This window comes from Antechinus flavipes, chromosome 4 (assembly GCF_016432865.1).
Source record: "Antechinus flavipes isolate AdamAnt ecotype Samford, QLD, Australia chromosome 4, AdamAnt_v2, whole genome shotgun sequence".
NCBI lineage: Eukaryota > Metazoa > Chordata > Mammalia > Dasyuromorphia > Dasyuridae > Antechinus > Antechinus flavipes.
In genome coordinates, this window is record NC_067401.1 from 179,871,869 (window position 1) to 179,899,515 (window position 27,647).

The window sequence follows — 27,647 nt, forward strand, 5'->3', positions numbered from 1 at the left end:
CAAAAATATTCCTTTTCCTTCTTTAATATGTCTTTGGGATATAAGCCCAGTAACACTGCTGGACCAAAGGGTATGCACAGCTTGATAACTTTTTGAATATAGCTCCAAATTGCTCTCCAGAATGGTTGGATCCATTCACAACTCCACCAACAATGCATCAGTGTTCCAGTTTTCCCACATCTCCTTCAACATTCAACATTATCTTTTCCTGTCATCTTAGCCCATCTGAGAAGTGTCTAGTGGTATCTCAGAGTTGTCTTGATTTGCATTTCTCTGATTAATAATGATTTGGAACATCTTTTCATATGAGTAGAAATAGTTATCCAAAAATTGTCTGTTCATATCCTTTAACCATTGGAGGATGGCTTGATTTCTTATAAAGTTGAATCAATTCTCTATATATTTTGGAAATGAGGCCTTTATCAGAACCTTTAACTGTAAAAATGTTTTCCAAATGTATTGCTTCCCTTCTAATCTTGTCTGCATTGGTTTTGTTTGGTAGATAGATTCCCAAATATTTTATACTATTGATAGTTATTTTAAATGAAGATTTTCTTTGTATCTCTTGCTGTTAGGTTTTGTTAGTGATATATAAAAATGATGATGATTTATGTAGATTTATTTTGTATCCTGCAACTTTGCTAAAGTTATGGATTATTTTTAATAGCTTTTTAGTAGAATCTCTGGGCTTCTCTAGATATATCATCATAACATCTGCAGAATGATAATTTGGTTTCCTCATTACCTACTCTGTATTACTCTTATTAACTCTCATTTCTTGCCTTTCTGCACTATTTTTGGGAGTTTTCTGATTGAGTTTTTTCCCATTCCCTCCCGCCCCCTTTCTTACAAGGGATTTCATTTGTAAATGAAAGTGATATTTTAAAAAATATGTAAATTAAAATTTTAATAAAACAATTACAAATAATATGAACAAGAAAGTAACAAGACCAAAATTGATTTTTAAAAATAAGCTTTGTCTATTTTATTGCTATACAAGAACATTACAACTGTTATTTAGTCAAATCATAAGACAAGCAGCATAGTAATTGCCCTGTCAAAATTCCCATGTTAAAAGGGTGATAAGCATCAACACCATTCATTAAAATTACCATATTGTTGAAATACTTAGTAAAGGAAGCAAGTTCACAATTTGGTTTAATATTCTATGAAAATAAGATAACTGACCAAGCTTAGGAAAATGGTAGAATTAGATGGAGTAAATTTTTAAAAAGCAAATAAATTACTCCACTTAGCTACAATTACATAAAAGTTCATTTAATGTTATTGTACAGGACACACAGCAAAAGAAGCAACAGAAAAAAAGAAATGTGTCTAAATAATCTGGAAGTCCCCTTGTGCATGGTAAAATCTAGACCCAACTCAGCAATTCCATTATGATAACATTTCAGATCTGTAAGTAGCCTAAGAAACACAATTCCATCTACCAAATGTTTTATACTCCTCAATTAATGAACCTATATTTCTGCCATCAAACCAGAAACACTTGATTTCTTATATTTGAAAAATAGTTCTTGGGTCAGTAGATTCTAGATTCTTCTGAGGGAAAAAACAGAACACTATTATTACAAAACATAAGTGGCTGCTCTACCTCTTTTTATTAGATTCAGTGATCCTGAATGTTGAAAAGTTTCTAATTAATGGCTTTCATTTCCAGATGTAGGCTATACCAATCAAAAAGCAGAACTGACTACTTCTTATATTCTATATAGCTAGCCAAGGATAGAAAACCTTCACATTTCAAGAAGGGTTTATTCCTTAAATAAAACTTAAATAAAACTAAAAGGAATGTGTTTAAAGTAATCAAGAAAGAAATAAGGGCATTTTGTATTAACTTTCTTATTCACACTTCAAATAAACTTGATTACTATCTTCTCCTTTTTTTATTCTGATAACATGATGGCTAAATGCTGTCATCCATTTCTTCACAGTTTCTTTATTTTGTAGCATAGCTTAATCTAGTTTCCTTTATTTAACATTTAGTAAAATTCAACTTTAAAATAAAATTTTCTCTAAGCTGTGAGGTATGTTTCATGGCTTGTAAATAAGCTACTATAAGGGTTTGTGAGTTCTGGATTAAGAAGCTCAATATTGAGCTACTCTAATTCAGGAAAAAAATTAAAAACAAAAAACAAAACCCAATACCTTTGGGGATATGATAGTGTTCAGGGAAGAGAGGGCAGGTACAAGAGAAATCCTAGACTCTAGATGTTGACTATAATGTTACATACTTCCTTAGAGAAATAATACTATGTTTGAATCACCAGAGTGAGCTGAGATCAGAACACAAAAAGAAAAAGCATTCATTTTATGAGGTTTCTCATTACATTCAGGGAAGATCCTCTATACCCTGATCCAAAATGATTCCAATGATTTAAGTAGTGAAAAAGTTGATAAAGCTGAAGTCGCTTCTCAAACCCTGGAGCTTTAGGGATTTTGCTGTGGTAAGCTGAGTAAAAAGAGCTACCAAAGCCCCCAAACATTCCAGCTATGGCAAGCTCAAACTCTGAGTGGCCATAAAAAGAAGCTGGATCAAAAATAATTGGCCCAGACTGATCCTCTGCAACATTTCCTCCCCAAAGATCTCCATGGAGTAAAGCAGGTACAATTTCTAAGCCTTGGAACATGCCAGGTATTTTCAACTAAAGAAAAAGAGGAGAAAAAGAATATGTTGGTGATTACCATCTTTTCAGTTTCAGTAATTAAAGTAATAATATAATCTCAGACTTGGAAGGAACCTTGGTGATTTTTGGTTAAAGCATAAATTCTTTCTATGATATCCCTAATAGGATGTCGTTCAGCCTCTGAACATTTCCAGTGATGGAGAATTCTAAGCAGCTCTAGTTATAGAGAAGTTAAGCTGAATTTTCCCAAAGGAGCTATGGATTGCAAATTGATTTTATTCTAAAAAGCATTTTACAACATTCAAACCAAGTTATTATGTGTTACTCAAATGGGTGGAAAAACACTCAAGTTTGAGATTCTAGCAAAGAACTATCAGGTCAGATTTTTACTAAACATTTACTCTGGAGAAACACAGACACAAAAAGCAAACTTGATTTATTTCTTTTTCTATGTTAAGGAAACAACTATCTCAACTCCGGTACTGTCAGAGAATATGTTTGTGTAAAATGGCAGCACTAAGAATTTGTGCATAAGTCTTACTTGTAGCTGAGACCAAAGTTCTCTTGCATCTCTGTCCCCAGACTCCTTCTCTACCATGTCTATCTGTGGTTGAATTCGGTGCCTGGTATAGAATGTTACCCAGTCTTTCTGCCAGTCATTCACCTATAAGATTAAAATTAAAAGGAGGGGGAAAAAAAGAGCAAAAATTAGTTTTAATAGTGACTAGCAGAACCAAAGCACAAAATATTAAGTATAATTTGGCAATACTGAAAAATTCAATATATTTTATAGTTTACTACTTCTGGAGAGTTCTGTCTAAAGCAGACATAGAAGCCACAGAATATCACAGGTGGGAGAGCCCTTGTCAATCATCTAGTATAATCTGCTTATTTTTTAAAGATAAGGAACTAGGGGTCCAGTGAGGAGGCATAATCCAAGGAGTCTTCCCAATGCTATCAACTTAGTAATCTTTTCTTTCTCTTACTTTATACAGCATCTTGTCTCTTCTTATGCTCTTACACTCTGAAAGTCATTATATAATATTGCATATTTGTACAGTTATGGTATTATGCTCCTAAAGCAGGAGTATAATTATGACATGTGCCTTGGATTTTGGGAAATCCGATTTCAAAGAGTTCAGAGGAAAGATAGGTACTACCTCATAGATATCAGCCTAAGAGAAATAGGAAATTCCCAAGAATGAATTTTGAGGAAACAAAGGGAAATATTTCCAGGGAGGAAGAAAGGTGAGAATTACCTAAAATAATGCAAATACAGAGATAATTCATTATCCTACTTAGATATTAAAAGACAGTAGAACAATAATTGTAGCACCATTTTTGATTGTAAAGAATTAGAAAAGTAGATGCCTATCAATTTGCAAATGGCTAGGGAGGGTCCATGGATATTGAACATTGTACAACTTCTTTGATTTTTTTCATGCATTGATAGGTTGTTCTAATTGTTTCCTCTTCTTTTTCTTTGTATTTAAAAAATATTATTTGTTACATGATGGCCCTGGGGGAGAGGGGTAGAAATCTAGGGAAAATAAAAGATGTAAAAAGTAAAAAAAGGTACAGAAAATAGGAGTAAGGGCAAACAACATAATGAATATGGGAATGCATGATTCTTTAAAGATATTATCAAGAATTAGTGCTAAGGTAAGAATGCACATAGATCAGCAAGGGACGCTAATCTTAATTTTTTAAAAGAGATATTGAAGAGCTTTTCCCTCCCCTTTCTGGTGACAGACCTAAGAAACAGAATTTTAAATTCTGTTTAATTAATTTAATTAATTAATTAAATTACATTTATTTATAGAATTAATTAATTTAAATTTTAAGTTAAATTGGTTTTTAAAATTTAAATTAAATTAAAACAGAAATTTAAAATGGGTCAGCATTTGACATATCACCATAGATTGTCTTACAATATAGCTTCCAACAAAACTCAGCTGGCCTGAATCCCAGGTAACAGAATTGTTTATCTTTTTAAAGTTGGAAAAGCACCAAATTCAGTTTGTGGTATATGCTCAGGAAGACTCTGAGGTATTCGTGCAGTGAGACTTAATGTTCTTAAGATATAAACAAAAAAACCTATCAGTAGGGGTGCTAAATGTGTGCATGACAGGGTAAAGAGTGTTTTCCTGATTGAGGAATAGAAAATTGTCATGAAGGTATTGAAGGCACAAAGTTAAAAAATAAATAAAAAGGACATGAGTTGGTTTTTTTTTAATGATAAAGAAAATTAAAACGTGAAAAAAAGATGATATTGAGTTAAGGAGGAAAATTAAAGAAGGGATATAGCAACTACTTCAGGGTGGATGGGATGATGGCAACAACGGAAAAAAAGGCAGAATCTCTTGATTTCAACTTGCTTGGTTTTTATTCTAAGGAGAATAACTTTGTCCTGGAAATGACAATAAAAATGGCTGCTAAGGAGTTGATGTTCAAGGAAAATAAAGAGATAGTGATAGAATATCTATTTGAAGCCTTGTTAAAGTCATCAGATAAACTCTATTCTCAGTTAATGAAAGAACTGGCAAATATGATTGCTAAGCCACTGCTAGTGACATATGAAAGACACTTTTTCTTTATTTTATTTGTTTTTCTCAGGGTTTTTGGTCTGTGTTTTCTTTCATAGCATGACTTAAATGGAAATATGTTTTGCATGGCTACACATGTATAACCTATATCACATTGTTTGCCTTCTCAATGAGAGGAGGAGGGAAGAAAAGGAGAGAATTTGGAATTCAAAATTTGAAGAAAAAAAGAATGTTAAAATTGTTTTTACATGTAATTTAGGAAAATGAAGTTTTAGAAAGAGAAGGAAAAATGTTACTAAAATGATACTACCAAGTGTGCTAGAAAAAAGTTTATTCAAATTTTAGAAAACATTTCATAAAATATTTTAGGGAAAAAGCTGGAGAAATATGGACTGGACAATTATATAATTAGACGGATTTAGAACTCATTGCATTGTGCAATTATAGGAACAGTTCATGATTAAAATTCAATTTGGAAAGACCTTTGTTTATGACTGATCTCTTCTGCCTAATAGTGGAATCCTTAGGAAAAGAGTATAAACATTTTAGTTCTTCTATTATTATTTTTTTTGGTTAAATGGAAATTTATTATTATATATTTTGAATCCTCCCTGATGTTCTGCTGGGCACATGACAATGTTTTATTTATTTTATTTTATTTTTCTGTCTTTTTTTTCCTACTGTGTTTTTTCTTATTTGTATTTAAATTTTTTTTTTAAGTCCCAAATGTGGTCACAAAGAGTTGGACATAAATGAAAATGACTGAATGACAAGCACCATAAAGAGCTTATTTTGCATTGGGTGAAATGTAAAATAGTTATGTCCCAAAAAGAAAGCTTCATTATGACCTTCATAATGATCTGGGTTCTCTCTTTTCTCTGTATTACTCATGCAATTAAAGCTTCCAAAGTACTCCTCTCTAGATGCTTTCTGCCACTGCCTTTGTAGGACTTACCCCATAGATTCTGTTCAAAGGCTTGGTTTCATGTGATTTTAAGAGAAACTGGAAAAGGTTAAGCATTTTTCTGGCTTCCCTCCACCATTTTGGCCTATTTTTATCAGTATTACAATAAAAGGAGCAATCAGTTGGGGAATGGCTGAATAAGTTAAGGCATGTGAATATAATGGAATATTATTGTTCTATAAGAAATGAGGAGCAGGCTGATTTCAGAAAAACCCAGAAAGACTTACATGAACTGATGCTAAATGAAGTGAGCAAAACCAAGAGAATATTATACACAATAACAAGATTATGTGATGATCAACTGTGATAAACTTGACTCTTCAACAATGAGGTGATTCAAAGCAATTCCAATAGAAATGGGATGGAAAATGCCATCCACATACAGAGACCTCTATGGAGAATCAAAGTGGAGCAAAGCATAGTAGATTCACTTTTTTTTTTTTTTTTGGCTGTTGTTTGCTTGGTTTTTTTTTTTAATCCTCTTTTTTTTTTTTCCTTTTTAATCTGATTTTTCTCGTGTGGCATGACAAATATGAAAATATGTTTAGAAGAATTGCACTTGTTTAACCTGTATCAGATTGCTTCCTGTTTTGGGGAGAAGGGATTGGTGAAGAGAAGGAGAAAAATTTGGAACACAAGTTTTGCAAAGGTGAATGTTGAAAACCATCTTTGCATGTATTTGGAAAAATAATACTATTAAATTAAAAAAAACAACAACAATAAAAAGGGCAGCATGATTGTGGACAGAGTCAGAAAAACCTAGATTCTAGTGCTATCTCTAACATAAAGTGACTGTGGGATCATGGAAAAAAATCTCCTAATGCCGAAATGTCAAATAATACTTTGGCCTTTTGATTTCCAATATTAGCCTCTAATTTTTCTCCCTGATTTATTGTAAATGACAATATTTTGAAAAATAGAAGAGGAGATAGTAGGCACACTGTTTTTAATGGGAATGCTTCAAATTTTGACTTACTGTGGAAAGCTATTCCTATTTATTTTTTAAAATCAAGAATTCTGGATTTGGCATAAAGCTTTTTATCTGTGGACATAACTGCAATTTAGTATTTGTGAAGAAAATGAGATGGAAGAGAAGAATTCTATGAAAGACCTATTAAGATCTTTAAATTCAATCTTTTCTTTTGATGACTTTAATGTACAAGTAAAAATTGGGGAGCATGGTCAAAAAAAAACCCTCTGAAAAATATGGCTTATGAATAAGAAAAGAAAGATGCTCAGGTTTTATATTCCACACAAAAACATTACAACTACAGATCATTAATTTTTCTTCAAGCAGAGTGCCACACACCACAAAAAGTTAAATGGTATCTTAACAGAGAGAAGATATATAATTACTAATTTGAGTTATTTCCCAATCAGCTATCCACATATCTATCACATAGTTGATTTGTTAGAGCAAAGATCAAACTAAATACCAAAGGAGGAGAATAAAATGAGAAAATATAATATACTACTAAAACATCAAAAGCTAAAGTAGAAAATGGATAAAAAGAAACAGATATAAATTATCATTATTTACTAAGGAAACTTAACTGCTATAAATCAACACCAGAACAAAGAAATAAGAAGAGAAAAGAAACTACTTCAGTCAGCAAATATTTGATTCCTTGCCAAGTACATAAAAATGGCAATGCCAGTTTAAAATATAAACTCATTTGCAAAATCTTACAGAAAAAGATGTATAAAAGTATTATCTATAAAATGGGATGAAATAGAGATAAAAATAAGTTAATAAAAAGCTTGGCAATAAAACTGTTCAAATTAGATTAAACCAAGAATATTTAAGACTAAAAACTATAAGGACAACAAACATGAAAATACCTGTCAAGATAAATTGAAACTTTTTTCTCCATCAGTGACAATTAAGCCACTATGTTTGGCCCCAAATAAAAATGACACTAAAGAAAATAAAGATGAGAAAAATAGCTACACAAGACCAAATATAGACACAAGTGCCATGTTAAAGGCATTTTAAAATTATTAAAAGATCCGATCTCAATCTTGGAAAAGTGTCCTTAAGAAACTGATAAAATAGCAGCAATCTACCCACTCATGACTACTTTCCCATCCCTAAAAATTCTGTATGAAAATAATATGTATATGTATATTATAAAGGTATTATGGATGAAGGTATAATAAGTGAAAGCAACAGACATTTTCTAAAGAAGACTTAATATTTATAGTCACACAACTGACTAAAAAAGTTTCAGAGGATACAATATCTCACTTTTTCATTTATTAATCTGATTAGAAAAAAAAAACAATTCTGAAAGATTTAAGAATTCTGATGAAAGCAAAGATGAATCACAATTTCAGAGCACCTGAAAGGTGATGGGTTCAAGGTACTCAATAAGACATACATTCTCAAATATGGGCAATATGGAAATTCATTTTGACTATGTAATAACATTGTTGCAAAGAGCCAAGATATGAGAAAGAGCCAAGACAGCAGAGTAAAGGCAGGAGCTCAGACAGCCTCTCCACAAAACAGTTCCAAATTCCTTTAAATAATGACAAATTTTAGAGCATCAGAACACCCAAAAGACAAAGTAGAATATTTTCCAGTCAAAGACAGCTTAGAAGATCAGCAGGAAAGTCTGTGGAATCAGGATGGGAGCCTAGTGCACAGTCCCAGTGCAAGCCGTGTGGCCTTAGCCCTGGCCCTGGCTCTGGCCCCAGCACCAGCTAAACTAGACTCTGTTGCCTTAACACACTAGATCTTTACAGCTACAGTAGGTAGGACACCTAATAGACCAGGGCAGAAAAGAGTGCTTGTGATCAGATCTTTAGAAGGATCCTGGAAAGCAGCTTGGAATAGTGCTCTCTTCACCCTGGAAACAGAGGCCTACTTTAACAAAAAATTAAAAATTGAGTAATAGGTTAGGAAAATGAGCAGATAACAAAGGTTATTTGGTTTTTGTTTATTTGTTTTAATACAATTTAGGGAATCATATGTTTTGGGGTAAGCCTGACTTTTGGATTTAGCCTGATTCAAGACAGTTCTTCATCTATGTTCATATGCCCAAAGGGCTATCAAACTGCATACCCTTTGATCCAGCAGTGTTTCTACTGGGCCTATGTCCCAAAGAGATCTTAAAGGAGGGAAAAGGACCCACATGTGCAAAAATGATTATAGCAGCCATTTTTGTAGTGGCAAGAAATTGGAAATTGAGTAAATATCCATCAGTTGGGGAATGGCTGAATAAATTATGGTATATGGATGTGATGGAATATTGTTGTTCTATAAGATTAAGTGATGATCAATAATGAAGTGATTCAAGACAATTCCAAAAGACTTGCTGAATGTGGATCAAAGCATAGTATTTTCATCTTTGCTGCTGCTGTTGTTTGTTTGCTTATTTGGAACACAAAATTTTGCAAAAGTAAATGTTAAAAAAATCTTTGTTTGCATTTGGAAAAATAAAATACTATTTAAAAAATAGTCTATGTTCAATATTAAAGTGAAATGAGAAACTTAGAGGTCTTTTAATCATTAACAAAAGGAGACTTACTAAGCCTTAGCAAGAGAAAGCTATTTAACAAAAATATTTATCAAGAACACCTGAGTAAAGCTATCCTGCCTCTGTATTGCCCACAGTGGCCCATCAACCAAGCATTCTGGAACCGCTTATTGTTTCTGTTTTGTACTAAGAAGTGATGTCAACAGACTGAGCTCTTAGTCCCCTGAGTCATTCAACTTCCCTAGATGGTTTCAATATTTATTAAAGGAAAATAAACCTAATTTGCATAGGATTAGAAGCAAAGAGAAAGAATGATAGGAAGGAAAAAATATTGCTTTCACCACAGGAAGACTAACATAAGGATTAACAAAAGAAAAAGAAAAGAAAGAAAACAGAATCATAGAAGCAATTTTTTAAAGAATGCATAGAAGGGAACAAAAGAAAGGGTATCAGGGAAAGAAAACAGGCCAGCTATGAAAACTAAATGTTTAATTTGTTACATACTTAAAAGTAAAACAAGCAGCACATAAGAGAGATTCACATTTTCATATACAATTCTTTTTTTTATTTACTTTATATGTAAAAATATTATTTTGGTGTTTAAATTCAGAATGAGAAAAACTTTTAAAGAAAAAAAAATCTAGGTTAAATTTTTTAATCTTTAAAAGAATGTTTAATTCTTAGCCATCCTGAAGTGATGTGTTACATGTAACACATTATTTCTTACTCTGCATATGTCCTTGAATGTAAAGCATATATATTTAGTATCTTTTTTTTAAAATACTTGACAAATAAAAGACAATATAGTAAGTTTTGCATTTAAAGTTTTACCAAAAAAGTAACTTTATCCATATGAATCTATTAGCCAGAGGTGATCAATTAAATCGAAACAACCTTCTGTGTCACTTACCTGAGGGAGATATCCACAGCAGGTTACCACATCAAACCCAAATTGGTCCACAAACTGAAGTTCTGCCTGCCCTCCTCCTTTCCCTTTGCAAGCAAAAGAACAAAAAACCACCAGTTACCTTCCTCAGAGAGGCCCTGGCTCCCACCCATGGAATAAACAGCTTCCAGTTGCTTAGTCACTTTCACAAATGATTTGAATGTCTTCTTCTTCACCTTGTTTTCTTATCTAGAGATAAATAAGGGATCTAGTTTCAACCAACACCAACAGTTAGAGGGAATTTCACCAAGAGAACATCAGGAAGATAATCCTGGTTCCAAAAGGAGTAACTGAAAATATGATTTGCTGATGGTAACAGAAAGGGAGCAAAGAGGAGCTTTAGAAGGGTAGAAAAAGAAAAGAAGTCAATTCATTAAGGAGCTAAAATTAATTTCATAACCAATATAAAAAATACATTTGCTGATAACCAGCTCAGAATACTTTCTTCTGAAAGAGCCAAGATTATGCACTTCAGTCACAGCTTCAAATATTTTGGAAGAATTACAGTATAGGTAATGCAAGAAGTATAAGGATCTATAATTTGCTTGGCCTTTTAGAATATATTGTTATTATGCACAGTCAAGGAATTAAGTATTTTAGTTAATAGTTCATTAACAGCTTAGGAGTCAATTACCCTATATGGTTTATCAGTATTATTCAATTCAATCTCACATTTCAAAATATAGAAACATATGAAAATACATCATATTATATAACATAAATTTATACCAATGTAAACAAAAAAAGTAAAAGTAAATTTATTAATGTACTTCAGAATCTTACTTTATAAAGAGTAACAATTATTCACTTCAATCACCACTATATTAGGGTAATTATAAGGAATGTATAAAACTTTATTTTAAGGCTTAAAAAACATTTTTAGAATTGCAGAATATTGATTAACAGAACTCCTCAATAGGTATAATGCCAAAATGAATTTGCATTATGCTCACTTCTAGATACCAAGAAGTTCTACAGGATATAGATTATCTTAGATAACCTTAGTACTAAGGTTATTTGTGAATACACAGACCTCCAAGAAATCCCTATAAGATTTCAATAAATCTGTAAATTTGGATAGGGAAAAAAAATTACCTCTTTAAATAACCTCAGGCTGAAATTTAGATTTCTTTTAAGGATGTAGGCAAAAAAAAAAAAAAAATTATTCTGATAAGATATTTATAGGTTTTAACAGATTACCAAAGGGATCCAAAAAAAAAAAATATTTAGTACCTCTGCCTTAGGCATTCCCACAATTATGTATATTTAAGCATCTATCTATCTGTAACTAATGAAGTTATATAATTCATTCCTAACAACTATCTATATACCAACTCTATTTGGCATTCTTTGGCTCTTTTGACTTTGCTTTGTCCAAACGGCTACTTTTCAAAATTCAGTATAAATCCCAACTTTTGCTTCTTTTGGTTCTACTGCTTCAGTTACTTTCAGTATATAGAGAGGGGTGTGTGTGTGTGTGTGTGTGTATGTGTGTGTGTGTGTAGAGACATATATAAACCATTTTACCATACCAATGGTTTTTTCTTCTTTCTGGAGAGTTTCACCATGATTCTTGTTATGAAGGTGTAGATCAGCTAACAGAGATCCAAGCTTTGCAGCATGACTACAAAATTAAAAGAAATCAATTTGTCTACCAAAAAAAAAAAAAAAAAGAAAGAAAGAGCTAACAAAGTTACCTGTAAATAAATCTACCCTTAAGATTTTAAAGCATAATACAAAAATAAAGCATAAATAAATATATTAACACAGAATTAATACCACTTTAGTAGAGAAGGGCCATCATTTTTTGAAATTTCCATCTTTCCTCTGCGATTCTTAGCACTGATCATCCTCAAGGGTTTTAATTTGAAATACTTCCTATCTGTTTATCTTTTCATTATTATTCCACATAGTATGATGACAAAATACTAAAGGTAGAATAGATTCTGTAGGAAAGCACATTGTGCTATGATGCCATATTTTTTTAATATGATATTCATTCAAAAGCATCTTCTCAGAGTACAAAAAGTGTCAGAAATAAACAAGGAAAAAATATGCAAACTTCAGGAGAAAAATATGCCTAAGACTTACCTGTTTAAATATCTCATGTCCAAATGCTCCATCACTAGTAGATTCCCACCTCCTGGCACATCAATCACTTTCATGGGTTTGGGTACTTTCACAGTATTTGTTTCTAGGATAGCTAATAAACTTGCCATTTCACCTTCAAACATTTTTTTGGCCTGTCAGGAAAAGAATGAGAAGGGGAAGAAATAAGAAATGTCAAAACTGGGGAGAGGGTGGGTAGAAACAAAAACCTACAAACTCTGATGTATAATAAATATTTTCTAAAAAAAAGAACATTTCAAACCAAAAATGACCTGTTTTGATAACTGAATAAGCAAAGACAGCTTGTCCCCAAATAAACCTTCAAATACTGTAAAATTAAGAAATCTGCTTTGTGTATGGATTCAAAATGTCAAGTAGCTTTAACAAAATAGATTATTTTTATGGCACAGTTGTACCCAAAAATGCAGTGCAAGTAACACTTTAAAAATTCTCTATATATTCAAAGTCCAAAGTGAGACAGATAAAATTGCCATTTACAGTTTCAAGGTGCTCATGTGATTGCTTATGTAGCATATTTTAAACTATTTTTATTATAACAATGTGATTTGCCTCTTTTAAGGGAAAGAAGGCTTAAACATACACACTATGTATGGCCAATAGCATATATATAAACAGTAAATAATGTTACCTTGTAAATAATATTTAGTGCATATTTTTCCCTTTCTCTTCTTAAAACCATCAAAACTTTACAAAAAAAATTCTAGATATGACATTTGTCTTTGTGATTCTTACAGACAGTAGAAATTTTTAATAATATGAACTTGATTGTCAAAAATCTCTCCCAAATGTTCAAATGTGTTTTCAAATTTTGCTTGTCTCTTGTTTTAATTTCAGAGTTTCTATTCTGTATAAAGTTTGATCTTTTCATCAAGAATGCCTGAAAGCCTTCTATTCTTTAAAAGAATTACATTATGCCCAAATATTCAAAAATATTCCTTTTTAAAGATCCCATGGTACTAAAACTCACTTTGCAGTTTTTTTTTTCTTTAATTTTTTTTTAATTTTGTGAATTTAAAAGAGCATTTCCAAAAGAGTTGGATTGTGATTCCTCTAAAAAGAAATTAGATGTGAGAATAACAAAATAAGAGTCAATTAAACCACACATATCTACACATTGCCTATATCTGACAAGACTGACTTAACTCTGAATCTATGGTTCACCATGTCTTTATATTCATGAAAAAGTTATAAGATGATTAGCTTTTGAGATATGAAATGAATAATCATCAGTTCTTCACAATTTTTTTTTTTTTTTTTGCTGCAGCAACTGCGGTTAAGTGACTTGCCCAGGGTCACACAGATAGAAGTGATAAATATCTGAGCCAGATTTGAACTTAAGTCTTCCTAATTTCAGGGCTGGTGCTCTTATCCACTGAGCCACCTAGCTCTCCCTATCATCATCAGTTCTTTATAGTCAACATTGGTCACTATATTGGTCTAAATTCTGGGTTTGGGTTTTTTAAATTCTCCTTTTATCTCCATATAATGGGCATCATGTAAATTGTTCACATTGATCTACTTCATTCCACATATGTTCATATGCTTTCACATATTGATCACTTTTATCATGTAATAACATCTTATTACATTTATATACCAGTTTGTTCAAACATTCTCAATTGAAGCATATTATTATTTTTTAAAACTTTACCTTCTCTGTGTAAATAGCTAATAGTTCTACTTCTGTATCACATTTTAAAATTAGTTTAGCCACATTTCAAACCTGGTTTCAGTTTATCAGAATGTCTTTTATCTACATATAAATTCACCAAGATTATATTATATATCTAGCTTTCCAGAGCCCATCCAACATTTATTCTTTCTGTTTTTAATATTTTCTTATTTACTTAATTGAAGGTAAAACTTCAGAATTGTTTTAATTCCTGAAAAATGCTCCTAGACTGTAATAGTCTGATGTAGGAGAATCAATAGCAGCTGAAGTTAGTGCTGCCCCTGAGATGAACTTCTGAAGGCAAAACAGTTGTTTTTACTCCTTTTATAGTTGAAAAAATCCCCATAAATCTGTGGGGAAGAGGCGTTTTACAGCAATTAGGATTAAAAATGAGTACTTCAGTTTTTTAAGTAGGGCTGCTGTTGAAGGCCTGCCAACATTTTCACCGTTCCTATCCAATGGAAAACTGATAGACCAGTGTGGATAGAACAGTAGCTCTTAGGTAGCGATAAAATTCAGGCCTTATTAGATATAGTACAGGAGCAGCTTGACCAAGGGCACTTACAACCTTCTCTCTAAGTCTTTGGAAGTCCCCAGTGTTTGTTGTAAAAAAGAAATCTGGAAAATGGAGGGTGTTGACTGATTTAAGAAAGGTGAATGAACAGATGGAAACTATGGGAACTCCTCAGCCTGGACTTCCAACTCCTTCTCAATTGCCTAAACAATGGCCTCTTTGGGTCATTGATATTAAGGACTGTTTCTATTCTATCCCTCTGGATAAGGAAGATATGAAAAGATTTGCCTTTTCAGTGTCCAGTGTTAACTTAGCTGAGCCTTATAAAAGATATGAATGGACAGTTTTGCCACAGGGAATGAAAAACAGCCCCACTATGTGTCAAATGTATGTTGCTGCTGCTCTTGCTCCAGTAAGAAAAGCATTTCTAAAAGTTATGCTATTACATTATATGGATGATATATTGGGATGTGCACCTGAGGAACAAATGTTAGAAGCATGTCTAACAAAAGATCATAGAAACACTAAGGAATTACAAATTGTACATAGCTGCAGAAAAAATTCAAAGACATACTCCTTTTCAATATTTAGGATATGAAGTATACCCTAAGGTGCTTACAGTACAAAAAATTGTCCTTAAGAACAGAGAAGCTAAATACCTTAAATGATTTTCAGAAATTGATAGGAGATATCCAATGGATGCGACCAGTGTTAGGCTTGACTACCTATCAGTTACAACCATTATATGACATTTTAAGGGGAGATGGTGCTTTTAAATTCACCTCACCAGCTTACAAAGCAGCTCAAGAGGCTTTGAGAAAAGTTGAACTGGCATTTTTCAGGAATTAAACAATTCTGAAGTTTTACCTTCAATTAAGTAAATAAGAAAATATTAAAAACAGAAAAAATAAATGTTGGATGGGCTCTGGAAAGCTAGATATATAATATAATCTTGGTGAATTTATATGTAGATAAAAGACATTCTGGTAAACTGAAACTGGCTTTTGAAAGAGTCACTCAAAAACCCTTGGAAATATCAGTTTTTGCCACACAAGAGGCACCCACAAGAGTCCTTCATCAAGGAGACAGTGTGATAGAGTGGGTGAACCTCCCAGCACAATCAGAACAAAGCCTTACTCCTTACCCAGTGTTTGTGGCTAGAATTTTATTAAAGGCTATTAAACAAGCAGTACAATTATTTGGGACAAGACCTGACAAGATATATACCTTTTATACCAATACACAAATTAATGTATGCTTTGAGACCATCCCAGAGTAGCAAATTTTATTAGCCATGGCTCCAAATTTTACACATGGGTCTCCTAGAAATAACCAGACTATTATATAATTGGGGATGGATTCTTGAAGAAAAAGTTTCTAAAGTTCCTCTTAAAGGACCAACTATCTTTTCAGATGCATCCAAACATAATATTTGTGCTGTACACCCTCATGACTTAAATACAAAGAGAGTAGTCAGAACTCCTTTTCAGTCCACACAGCAGAAAGAATTATATGTGATCATTCTAGCTCTTACTTATTATCTAGGAGACATAAATATAATATCTGATTCAGCCTACTCAGTAGGTGTGGTACAAAGAATTGCCACAGCCCAAATAAAATTTGGAGCCTCTAATATATATCAGCTTTTTAAGAAACTTCAAGAGCAAGTGAGAAAGCATCCAGGTAAGATTTATTTTTGATGGTAATCCAAAGGCAGATAGCCTTCTAACTATGTTGGTCGATACTCCTTTATTCCAAGAAGTCCAGGCATCTCATTTTAAATATCATCAGGCTGCTCGAGCTTTACATTTACAATTGGAATAACAAGAGAGGAAGCTAGGAACATAGTAAAAGCCTGTATGGCTTGCCTTCTTTTCCATGCTCCTACGAAGAACCCTCGTGGTTTGAGACCCAATGAAATCTGGCAAATGGATGTGACCCATTATAAATCTTTTGGTCATCTGTCTTTTATCCACGTTGTGGTAGACACCTTTTCAGGATTCACTTTTGCAATACCAGCAGCAAAAGAGACAGCCCGAGTGGTCACTGAATTCCTCACACAAGCATTTGCCATTATGAGTGTGCCACAAGCAATAAAAACAGACAATGGTCCTGCATATACCTCCAAACATTTTGCACACTTTTGTATACAGTATAAGATTTTACACACCACTGGCATACCTTTTAATCCTCAAGGACAGGCAATAGTAGAAAGGAGAAACAGAGACATTAAGACACTCCTCCAAAAACAAAAGAAAGGGGGAGCCACAGGTAACCCTAGAGAACTTCTAAATCTAACCCTTTATACTATTAACTTCTTGATTTTTGACAAAGACTGGCTCCGGCAGACAGGTTTTATAACCCACTGGAAGGGCACTGTCCAGTGCAAACAGCTCCACTATCTTTAGATAATCGCCAGGTGATGTGGAGAGACCCAGAAAGTAGTGAATGGAAGGAACCAGATAAGCTAATTGCTTGGGGGAGAGGGCTTGCTTGTATCTCTACAAGTGGAGAAGGAATCAGATGGGTGCCAACAAGCTGTATTTGCCTTATCCATCGCAGAGAGACGGGGAGAAGAGACAAGAAATATTGGGTGGTTCTGATGTTGATTGTGCTCACAATCAAGAGCGTGGCATTTATGGCGTTTGACTCATGGACATCAAAAATTGTTGGACTTCAAAACCCTCAGGAATCATTGGATTCTCTAGGACATAAGATTGTTGTAGGACTTGAAAACCCTCAGGAATTATTGGATTTTCTGAGACATAAGACTTGAAAGCCCTCAGGAATCACTGGATTTTCTGAAAAATGATAAGACTGTTACAAGACTTCAAAATCTACTGGAATCATTGGATTCCCTAACACATAAAAAGACTTTTGCAGGACTTCAAAAACTTGGGGGGTTCATTGGATTTCCTGAATGTGAAGCAATGGACAATAGATTGGTTTTGGATTATCTCTTGGCTGCTGAAGAAGGCATATGTGTGATTGCTGTTTATATACCCTCCTTCTAGGACTTCTGGCAATCTTTTACAACACCATGTTGATTTATATTGTTTGTTATACTGCTACTTACATGTACAATTCATGTTTGTTATACCACATTGAGTCTGCACTGACTGAGGGGAGGGTCATCACTAATAGCCTCTGCGTTACTGCTATGTGCTTGTGTAATACCTCCCATGCTGATGGGTTTGTGCATAGTAAGACCCTTCAGCCCAGAAACCTGCTAGCAACCCCCACTTCCCTTTGGTGTTTTTCATCTTCCTTCCTGAGATGTCAGGAAGGGCGTGATCATCTCCTTTTTAGTGCTTTCACCTCCCTTTCTGAGAAGTCGGGGGGGGGGGGGTCGTGATCACCTCCTTTTCGTTGCTTTCACCTCCTTTCCGGTGCTTTCAACTCCTTTCCTGAGAAGTCAGGAAGGGTGTGATCACCTCCCCTTGGGGGCTCTGACCTCCCTGAGGAGTCAGGGATGGCATGACCACCTGTGTTCTAAAACAAAAGAAAGTGGGAGATATAATGAACTGAAGCTCAAGTTGATGCACTGAGGGTCCCAAGTATGTGAGCTAAATAGTAATTGGACCACACTCTATTAATATATATGCTTGGAGAAAGAATGGCCCCCGCCCACTCTTTGTGCAAGTCCTGATGTGTTGTATAGGAAATGGCGATTTTGGTGGGTGGAGGCAGAGGGGCAGAGAGAAAAGAGGAAAGAGACTGCAGACTGGTGTCTTGTCGCAGCTGCTCACATTGCTATTGCGATCCCTCTTCACCTCTGCTGGCTGGGTCCTGTCGCAGCTGCCCATATTGTTATCACAATCCCCCTTCACCTCAAAAAGAATAAAGATTGAAGATTTTCCCTTAACTTGAATTCCTGACTCCAGCTGATTTTAAAATACACAGTCATCACACTAGCCCTAAAATGAACAAATGTCATAATAAAAACAATATTAAATATGAAAAAAGAGCAGTTCCTTTATCAAAGTAAAACATAATAAAGAGACTAACATAAAAAAGTGAATCTCTACTTCTGTTTGCTTTTTTAAAAAGCATATAATAAATTTCACCCATTGCTTTCAAAATTATTTTACTAATCTACACTAATTTCTGAACTACTTGTTCTCTGTACATTAAAAAAAAAAGTTTCATGGCTTTTTCTCCTTTTTAAATTGGTGAGTACGATTGCAGCATTACCATTCCTAAAATCCTCTTCCCTAATAGAAAAAAGAAAAAACTTTATGACAAATCAACACTATTTAAAAAAACCTAAATCCACATAGTGGTTGTCTCAAGTCTCCTTTCACACTCTTGAGTTTATCAACTCTTTGTTAGTATCATGCTTCCTCACAGTCACCCTGGTAACGTGGTTAGTTACTGTTTTCATCAAAGGCTTTAAATTTTTCAATGTTATTCTTCTTTATAATTTTTTATTGTATAATTATTTTTCTGATTCTACATACTTCATAATGTATCAATTCTTGCTTCCTAGGATTTTCTGAAATCTTTTGTCATTTATGATACAATAATATTCCATTTTATCCACATACCACAATTTATCCAGCCATTCACCAAAATAGATACTTTTGAAGTATCCAGTTCTTTCTTTTCATTTTACTTCTCTGTCCTTTCCCCTTCCCTACTTTCAGGATCATAAAGTTTATTTTGTCTGTGATTGTGCCCTACCCATATTATCCTCCCTTTTGATCCCTGTTCTCTAATGTCACCTGTTTCCCTGCTCAATTTTGTGTGTTCCTACATCGAAATCTGTGTATATGTTCAACCCTCCTATGTCCATTTCAGACCAGTGGTTCTTTTAACTCTTTTTTCCATGTTTACACACTTTTCTTATTCATTTCACTTAAGAGAAACAATTCATTTTCTAATTCTTCATTCTCTAATTCTTTTCTATACTAGTATAGACATTTTAAATTCAATGTTTTTTTTTTTCTTTCTTAGAAAAGTAAGTTCTGGAAGGCATTCTTTCCCAGAATAAGTTTGTTTGATCCACATTAAAAATGTGTTGATCAGTATATTCACCTTTTAAAAAATTTTATTTTCCTTAAACATCAGGACATGTATGTAGTTAGTTGTTTTATGCTTATCTATAACTGACTAAGGCAACTGAACTCAATTTTTAAAGCAATTGAACCAATCAGCATTTGTTCTAAAAGTTTCTCCTTTATGGGATTTATTTCCATTTTCTTTTACTGCCTTCAGTTAATTTGAAGCTTTTGTATAAATGGTTCCTCTTGGCAGAGGAATGCATTTTTGGTTGCAATCTTCAATCCATACAATTAAATGATACTCCACTATAATACTTTTATTCTTTGCAATTGTTTACCAAACACACAAAGGTGATGCAACTTTGCCTTTTTATTTTATCTTCCATTTTATAATACAGATTCATGTACTCTAACATCTTGTTCTATTTTAGTATACCATAGGCATATTCATGTCATTAAGTGTTGTTGATTTTTCTTGGCTCTAATATAATTACAGACCTTCTCACTTTTGTTGGCATCTAAAGTTTCCTTCTTTTTATCCAATTTATTAAACTCTTTCTCAAAAAATTAACATAATTGTTGGCAAGATGGTACAGAGTAGTACCTCACATCTAGAAGTAATAAATTCTGATTCCTTAATCCCTTGCCACTTCCTAATTTATCTATTCCTCAAGGGTACAGCCATCCTTACATTTTCTATATCCAATCTGTTTTTAAAGTCTATCAATTTCCCCTTCACATTATCTATTCTATTGCTTTGTTTTCTCCTTTGACATTGTGACCATCCTAGTGCAGGCCCACATTGCTGCATGGTTGGATCTCCCTGTCACAGCTCTTTCCCCACAATTATTTTCCACTCAGTTGCCAAAAGTGATTTTCCTAAAGCACAGATCTGGCCATATCACTCCCATACTCCTTATACTCCCATGGCTCCTTATTAGCTTCAGGAGTCCAAGGTAAAATCCCATCTTTTATAGGAACCCTTTTTCAATCTCCTTCCCAAATCGAGTGCCTTTTTTCCATTGATTATTTCTAATTTTTCCTTTATATAGCTTGTACAACTGCACATCGTCATTTACATGTTGTCTTCTGTTGGAATCCTTACTAACTGCTAAGTAATTAGAGTTGATCTAATCTTACAAGAAGTTGTTTTGGCCAGAACCTGAAACAAGGTATTAAGTAGAACTAATCAAGACAAGGCTTGTGTTCCCACCTTTACTCATTGGAGTCCAGAAGTATGCTAGCTTCACAAAGTACACTTTCTAACTTCAAGAGAGTCCACACCTTAAAGCTCTTTGGGCCAGAGAGTACTATGGGAGAAAACCCATAATCCCATTCTTTCAGAAGGTTCACATATAAGGTGAGACAGCCATTCCAGAATACACTTTTTTCCTCTTGGCTGGCTGATCGCGCTGGACTCAAGAGGAACGACTCTGCTGCAGAGAACACTTTTGACGGACTTCAGTGGAGCTACGCCAGAAGCCCTTTCTCCGCGGCAAGTTGGTGGCTGGGCTCCCCAGAAGGAGATAAGAGAGACCTTCCATCTCTGTCTTGGTTGGAGGCAGAAGAAAGCAGAGGCAGAGGCTGAAGGACAGAACCTTTGGATTTGGAGACATCCGAAGGGCTCCAAGCCTCTAAACCGGCTGTGCCTTTGAGAAGAACTAACTCCAACATTTGAACTCTAACAGTCTTCTTTCTTAGATTTTTAAATTCTTGAGGGTGAGATCCTGTTTTGTGCTTTTCTTTCTATTCCCAGCACTTACTATAGTGTTGGCACATAGTGAGAGCTCAACAAATAGTGAGTGACTGAGGAGAGGCACTGATGTATTTATATTTTTGCCTTTCTCAGTATCATAGCTTTGAGCCAAATTCTTTTTTCTTTGCCAAAAAAGATGAGGACATACTACCACTACTAGTAATAATAATGATAATAACAAAACTACCACTTGCATAGTGCCTGCTATGTGCCAGACACTGTACTAAGCACTTTATAAATATTACATCTTTTGATCCTCCCAACAAATTCTGAAGGAGATAAGAGAGACCTTCCATCTCTGTCTTGGTTGGAGGCAGAAGAAAGCAGAGGCAGAGGCTGAAGGACAGAACCTTTGGATTTGGAGACATCCGAAGGGCTCCAAGCCTCTAAACCGGCTGTGCCTTTGAGAAGAACTAACTCCAACATTTGAACTCTAACAGTCTTCTTTCTTAGATTTTTAAATTCTTGAGGGTGAGATCCTGTTTTGTGCTTTTCTTTCTATTCCCAGCACTTACTATAGTGTTGGCACATAGTGAGAGCTTAACAAATAGTGAGTGACTGAGGAGAGGCACTGATGTATTTATATTTTTGCCTTTCTCAGTATCATAGCTTTGAGCCAAATTCTTTTTTCTTTGCCAAAAAAGATGAGGACATACTACCACTACTAGTAATAATAATGATAATAACAAAACTACCACTTGCATAGTGCCTGCTATGTGCCAGACACTGTACTAAGCACTTTATAAATATTACATCTTTTGATCCTCCCAACAAATTCTGAAGGAGATAAGAGAGACCTTCCATCTCTGTCTTGGTTGGAGGCAGAAGAAAGCAGAGGCAGAGGCTGAAGGACAGAACCTTTGGATTTGGAGACATCCGAAGGGCTCCAAGCCTCTAAACCGGCTGTGCCTTTGAGAAGAACTAACTCCAACATTTGAACTCTAACAGTCTTCTTTCTTAGATTTTTAAATTCTTGAGGGTGAGATCCTGTTTTGTGCTTTTCTTTCTATTCCCAGCACTTACTATAGTGTTGGCACATAGTGAGAGCTTAACAAATAGTGAGTGACTGAGGAGAGGCACTGATGTATTTATATTTTTGCCTTTCTCAGTATCATAGCTTTGAGCCAAATTCTTTTTTCTTTGCCAAAAAAGATGAGGACATACTACCACTACTAGTAATAATAATGATAATAACAAAACTACCACTTGCATAGTGCCTGCTATGTGCCAGACACTGTACTAAGCACTTTATAAATATTACATCTTTTGATCCTCCCAACAACTCTGAGGGATAGTTGCTATTAATATACCCTTTTTAAAGTTGGAGAAGAAACTGACTTGCCCAAATCATACAGCTCAGGTCTTACTGAATCCAGGCCCAGCTCTTTATCCACTGTGCCAGCTAGCTGCCTCAACAGAATACAGACAAACAGAACACATATCTAGGCAAATGGAATCCAACATAGATAGGGAGATTAAAAGAGGAAACATAATTGCCTTTGAAGAATTTTAAGTCCCCAGACACGGGCAAGTTTATGTCCCATGATATTGAGAGAACTAGCTTGTGTGATTACTTAAGGCATAGTTTACAGGTTCCTAGGTCTACAACTGAAAGGAACCTCAGAGGTCATCCTCTATTCTAATTCTCATATTACTAAGGAAACTGGGTCCCAATGAGGCTCAATGACTTGTTCTATGACTCAGAGCTTCTTGAACTTTTTATATTTGTAACTCCTTTTCACTTAAGAAATTTTACATTATGCAAGAATGTTAGTGACAGCCCTCTTTGTAGGCCCGAAACTGGAAGCTGAGTGGATGCTCATCAATTGGAAAATGGCTGAATAAATTGTGGTATATGAATATTATGGAATATTATTGTTCTGTAAGATATGACCAGCAGGATGATTTCAGAAAGGCCTGGAGAGACTTACATGAATTGATGCTGAGTGAAATGAGCAGGACCAGGAGATCATTATATACTTCAACAATAATACAATATGATGATCAATTCTGATGGAACATGGCCCTCTTCAACAATGAGATGAACCAAATCAGTTCCGATAGAGCAGTAATGAATTGAACCATCTACACCCAGCAAAAGAACTCTGGGAAATGTGTATGAACCACTTCATAGAATTCCCAATCCCTCTATTTTTGTCCACCTGCATTTTTTATTTTCTTCACAGGTTAATTGTACACTATTTTAAAGTCCGATTCTTTTTGTACAGCAAAATAACTGTATGGACATGTATACACATATTGTATTTAACAAAAAGATAATTAATGGAAAGAAAACCCATTTTGATCTCTGCCCAAGATGGAGGTAGAAGTAACCAAGTAAGTTATGGTTTAAGAAATACTTTAAAATCTGCCACCAGTGAAGAATACACAATCAATATAACCAAAAGTCCCCTCTTATCTGGCCTACAGCCACTATATTTATTCATTTTATATTGTTTCAAATGCCTCTTAAAAAACATATATGATCTAAAGTATCTAACTATACACTCTTGAGCAATAGGCTTCCTCAGCTTCATTTCTGCCATTTTCCAGAGTGCTTTTGCTTCTGCCTCCCACCAGCCTTACATCTCTTGCTGAGAGAGCTTTAATCCTCTAATTACCACCACAGCTTATAGAAAGGATATGTCAATTAACTACTTATTTATTATGCTGTTCATCAGAATTGCTACTTTCCAGACCAAAACTAATTTCCCCAGCCACTCTCTCCCTGTGTCATCTCCCTCATTAAAAAAAAATAAGAGAGACTATTATTTATATCTCCAAGGATTAACACAATGTCTGACTCAAAGTACCAAGTCTGAAAATATCTATCAAAGGATTAAAAAAGTAAGCTTATACTTCAAAAATAAAAATGAAAGAAAATGGATATGTAAATGAAGAAAAACACTAAGAAACAGCAGATGTGGAGGTGTTCTTATCAATAAGAGATTCAATTCTAAAATGTTATCAGTAATCCAGAAATACTGCCAATAAAGGTAAAAATACAGACTTGAAAAAGATGAAAACAAAAAAAGTTAGAATCGACCTGGAATAAAGACAATATAGGAGAAAAAGAAAAACTCTTAAAACATTCATGGGAAAGTACAATAATGTAACAATAAATATAAATCAAATTAATAGGATAAGGATTCTTAAATAATGCTAATGCCACATGTAATTTAAAGAAAGGTGAGAGTTAAATAGTTTCACCTGTCTCAAAAACTATATTTGCAAAAATATATATTCTAAATGTTTTAGAGTGATGAGTTAGTGATAGATCTTATAAAATGCCTTTTTTAAAAATAAGATTAGACTTTGCAAAGATGGGTTGAGGAATGTGTCAAAGAAACAAACATCATATCTAACATATAATTTAACATATTTAACACGTATTGGACTACCTGTCATCTAGGAGAGGGGCTGGGGGAAAGAGGGGAAAAGTTGCAACAGAAGGTTTTGTAAAGGTTACCCATTCATATGTTTGTAAATAAAAAGCTATAATAATTTTTTTTTTAAAAAGAAACAAACATCAAACTAACGAGTATTTAGGGCTTAAGGAGTCATTGAGTCAGCTCTGTATTTTGACTAGATGATACTTTCTTAAGTTATCTGGTCCATTCATGTACCTTCTGGTCAACTTGTAAAAATTATAAGATAAAACATAACTGAATTTTTTCCTAAAAAGTAGGAACGCTTAACAGCTGAGTTCTTCTAGATTCTCTGCATGCATGTACTAAGAGACTGTACTTACAAAACTATAAGAGATGCTTACTACAATATTTTTAAATATTAAAGTCCAATTATGATCTGTGAAACTCAATCCAAGAAATTTTTGTCTTACTTAAGGACAGAGCTAGACAAGATAGGCAGCTTTCAAGTGTGGTATATTAAATAATGTATTTTATGAAATACATATTTTTAAAACTAGAAAACTCTGCTCTCCATGGCAAAAACATCATGTTTCCCCTTGGTTTCTGCAAAGAAATGATTCAAAAAGTTTGGTAAAACAACCTTCATATTAACCATAGAAAATGTCCTATATGCTTCACTATTTAAATTAAGATCAAGAATTAAATCCTAAAGTAGATGAGGAATTAGAAAGCAAATTAAAGGCTATCAGAACTCTTAATATTACAAAAATAGCAGAATAATTATAATTGTAATTATTATCATTATTAGCAGCTAACAATTACATAGTGTTTACTATGTGGCAATTTCCCATCATCAGAGAAATGGGGGAAGAAGGGAATAAGAATTGACATAATCATTATGTCAATAATGATCTCATTATTTAAGTTAGGTAAATGCTGTTATAATCCCCATTTTACAGTTGAAGAAACTAAGGCAAACAGATTAAGTGACCTATCCAGTTAGTATTTTAGGCCAAATCTGAAAACAGATCTTTCTAATTCCAGGCCCAATCTCTATACATCCACATCATTAAGTTTGCCCTGTCAGCTCTTGCTTGAACAATCTGCAAGGAAAACTACTGTCAAGTTATATATTTAAATCTTTAGAAAACATTAAAAGTTGACAACTCTTTGTCATGGCCTGTCCTGTTAATGTGCATTTCTCCACAATGTAATACAGTATTGGGAATTATTTTAAAAATACACAGAAGAGAGTAGAAAGAAGAAATGACAGAGTTAATAAGCAGGATTGAATTTGTTCTAGCATGTTAAGCAAAAAATACGCTTAAAACTATTGTATTGAAGGACAGCTAGATGGCGCCATGGATAGAGTACCAACCCTGAAGTCAGGAGGACCTGAGTTCAAATGTCAGACACTTACTACTTCCTAGCTGTATGACCTTGGGCAAGTCACTTAACCCCAATTTCTTCAGAATATATATATACACACACATATATAGTATTGCAAAAAAGTAGCTTGCCACGAAAATAAGTGTAATAATTCTATAGAAATTTAATACAATGAAAGAAGAAGGGAATAGATCGGAAAGGAGAAAGAGATGAGGATAAAAAGAGATAATAGAAAAAGGAAATAAAAAGTAAAGAGAAGTACTTTTTTCCTCTTCTCAAGTCCCATTCTTCCTCCCCTCCTTTTCTTCCTTTAGTGGATCACAAGTTGCCCTTCAAAACTGCATTTAGATTGCTTTTGGGCAGGAATAAGTTTTTGTTGAGTTTCCCTCTCCCCGATTCTGCAACGTGAGAATCACTGATTAAATTATCCATACCACAAGGAAAGGCGGAGTGGGATGGGAAAGAATGGGATGAGACGCAAACAGGAAGGGTCAGAAACCAAAGGACCAATAAAAAGGGCTGAGGGATGTGCCTAGACAAGTTCCTTAGTCCAGTCAGGAGTACTCCCCCAAGAGTGGCCATCGTTCCTTGGCAGGCACGGCCCAAAAAGGGATCCACGCAAAGGCCTCTTGGGAACCCGGATGGACCGCGCCACCAGCCGCTTTGGTGGAGGAGACGGGGGCTGCAAGCACAGTGGGGACCCAAGTTGGCAAAGGAGCCCGCCCCGCCAGCCTCAGCCAGGCCCTCCTCCCGCAGCCCAACACTGCCCACCGCTCCCGCCCAAGCCCCCTTACCCCAAGAAGTAAAAGAAAGGAGGCAGAGGGGAGAGTCGCCCTCCGGCTCTGACCTCGGATTTGTGATTCACTTTTACAAATACCCGGCCACGGTCGGTGTCGTAACTCTGGCCCTGGCTAATGCAGCCGCCCCCGGAGTGGCCAGTGGCCTTGGCCGTGGAGCTCTGCAGTTCCCTCTTCAACAGCTCCTCCATTTTTATCGCCGAGTATCCAGGCCCAGCCCACTAGAGCAACTTTGAGAAGGGAGGGGTAGGGGGCGGAGCGCGCAGGCTTAGGGAAAGGATGGGCGAAGAGGGGGATGGGAGAGGAGGGGGGTTGGTACTGTGGGTAGTGCTTGATGGGAAGGGTCAAAGAACCTTCCAGCTTTACCCTTCCACCGGAATTTCTCCCATTACTAAGTAAAGATATTCCAGTGAAGGTCGCTAGTCCTTGGAC

The 27,647-nt window shown here is 34.6% G+C and overlaps 1 protein-coding gene and 1 pseudogene across 1 annotated transcript; one reads left to right on the forward strand and one right to left on the reverse strand.

Annotated features, from left to right (window-relative positions):
* Nucleotides 1-956: 956 nt before the first annotated feature.
* On the reverse strand, nucleotides 957-27,446 carry LOC127560784 (ketosamine-3-kinase-like). Its single transcript, XM_051995653.1, has 6 exons — nucleotides 27,266-27,446; nucleotides 12,675-12,826; nucleotides 12,116-12,207; nucleotides 10,548-10,630; nucleotides 3,187-3,309; nucleotides 957-2,663 (listed from the first exon to the last, which is right to left on the reverse strand). The coding sequence occupies exons 1-6, from the start codon at nucleotides 27,404-27,406 to the stop codon at nucleotides 2,325-2,327; spliced, it is 930 nt and encodes a 309-aa protein (XP_051851613.1). The 5' UTR covers nucleotides 27,407-27,446; the 3' UTR covers nucleotides 957-2,324.
* On the forward strand, nucleotides 3,316-7,783 carry LOC127560787 (60S ribosomal protein L34-like; annotated as a pseudogene).
* Nucleotides 27,447-27,647: the final 201 nt, after the last annotated feature.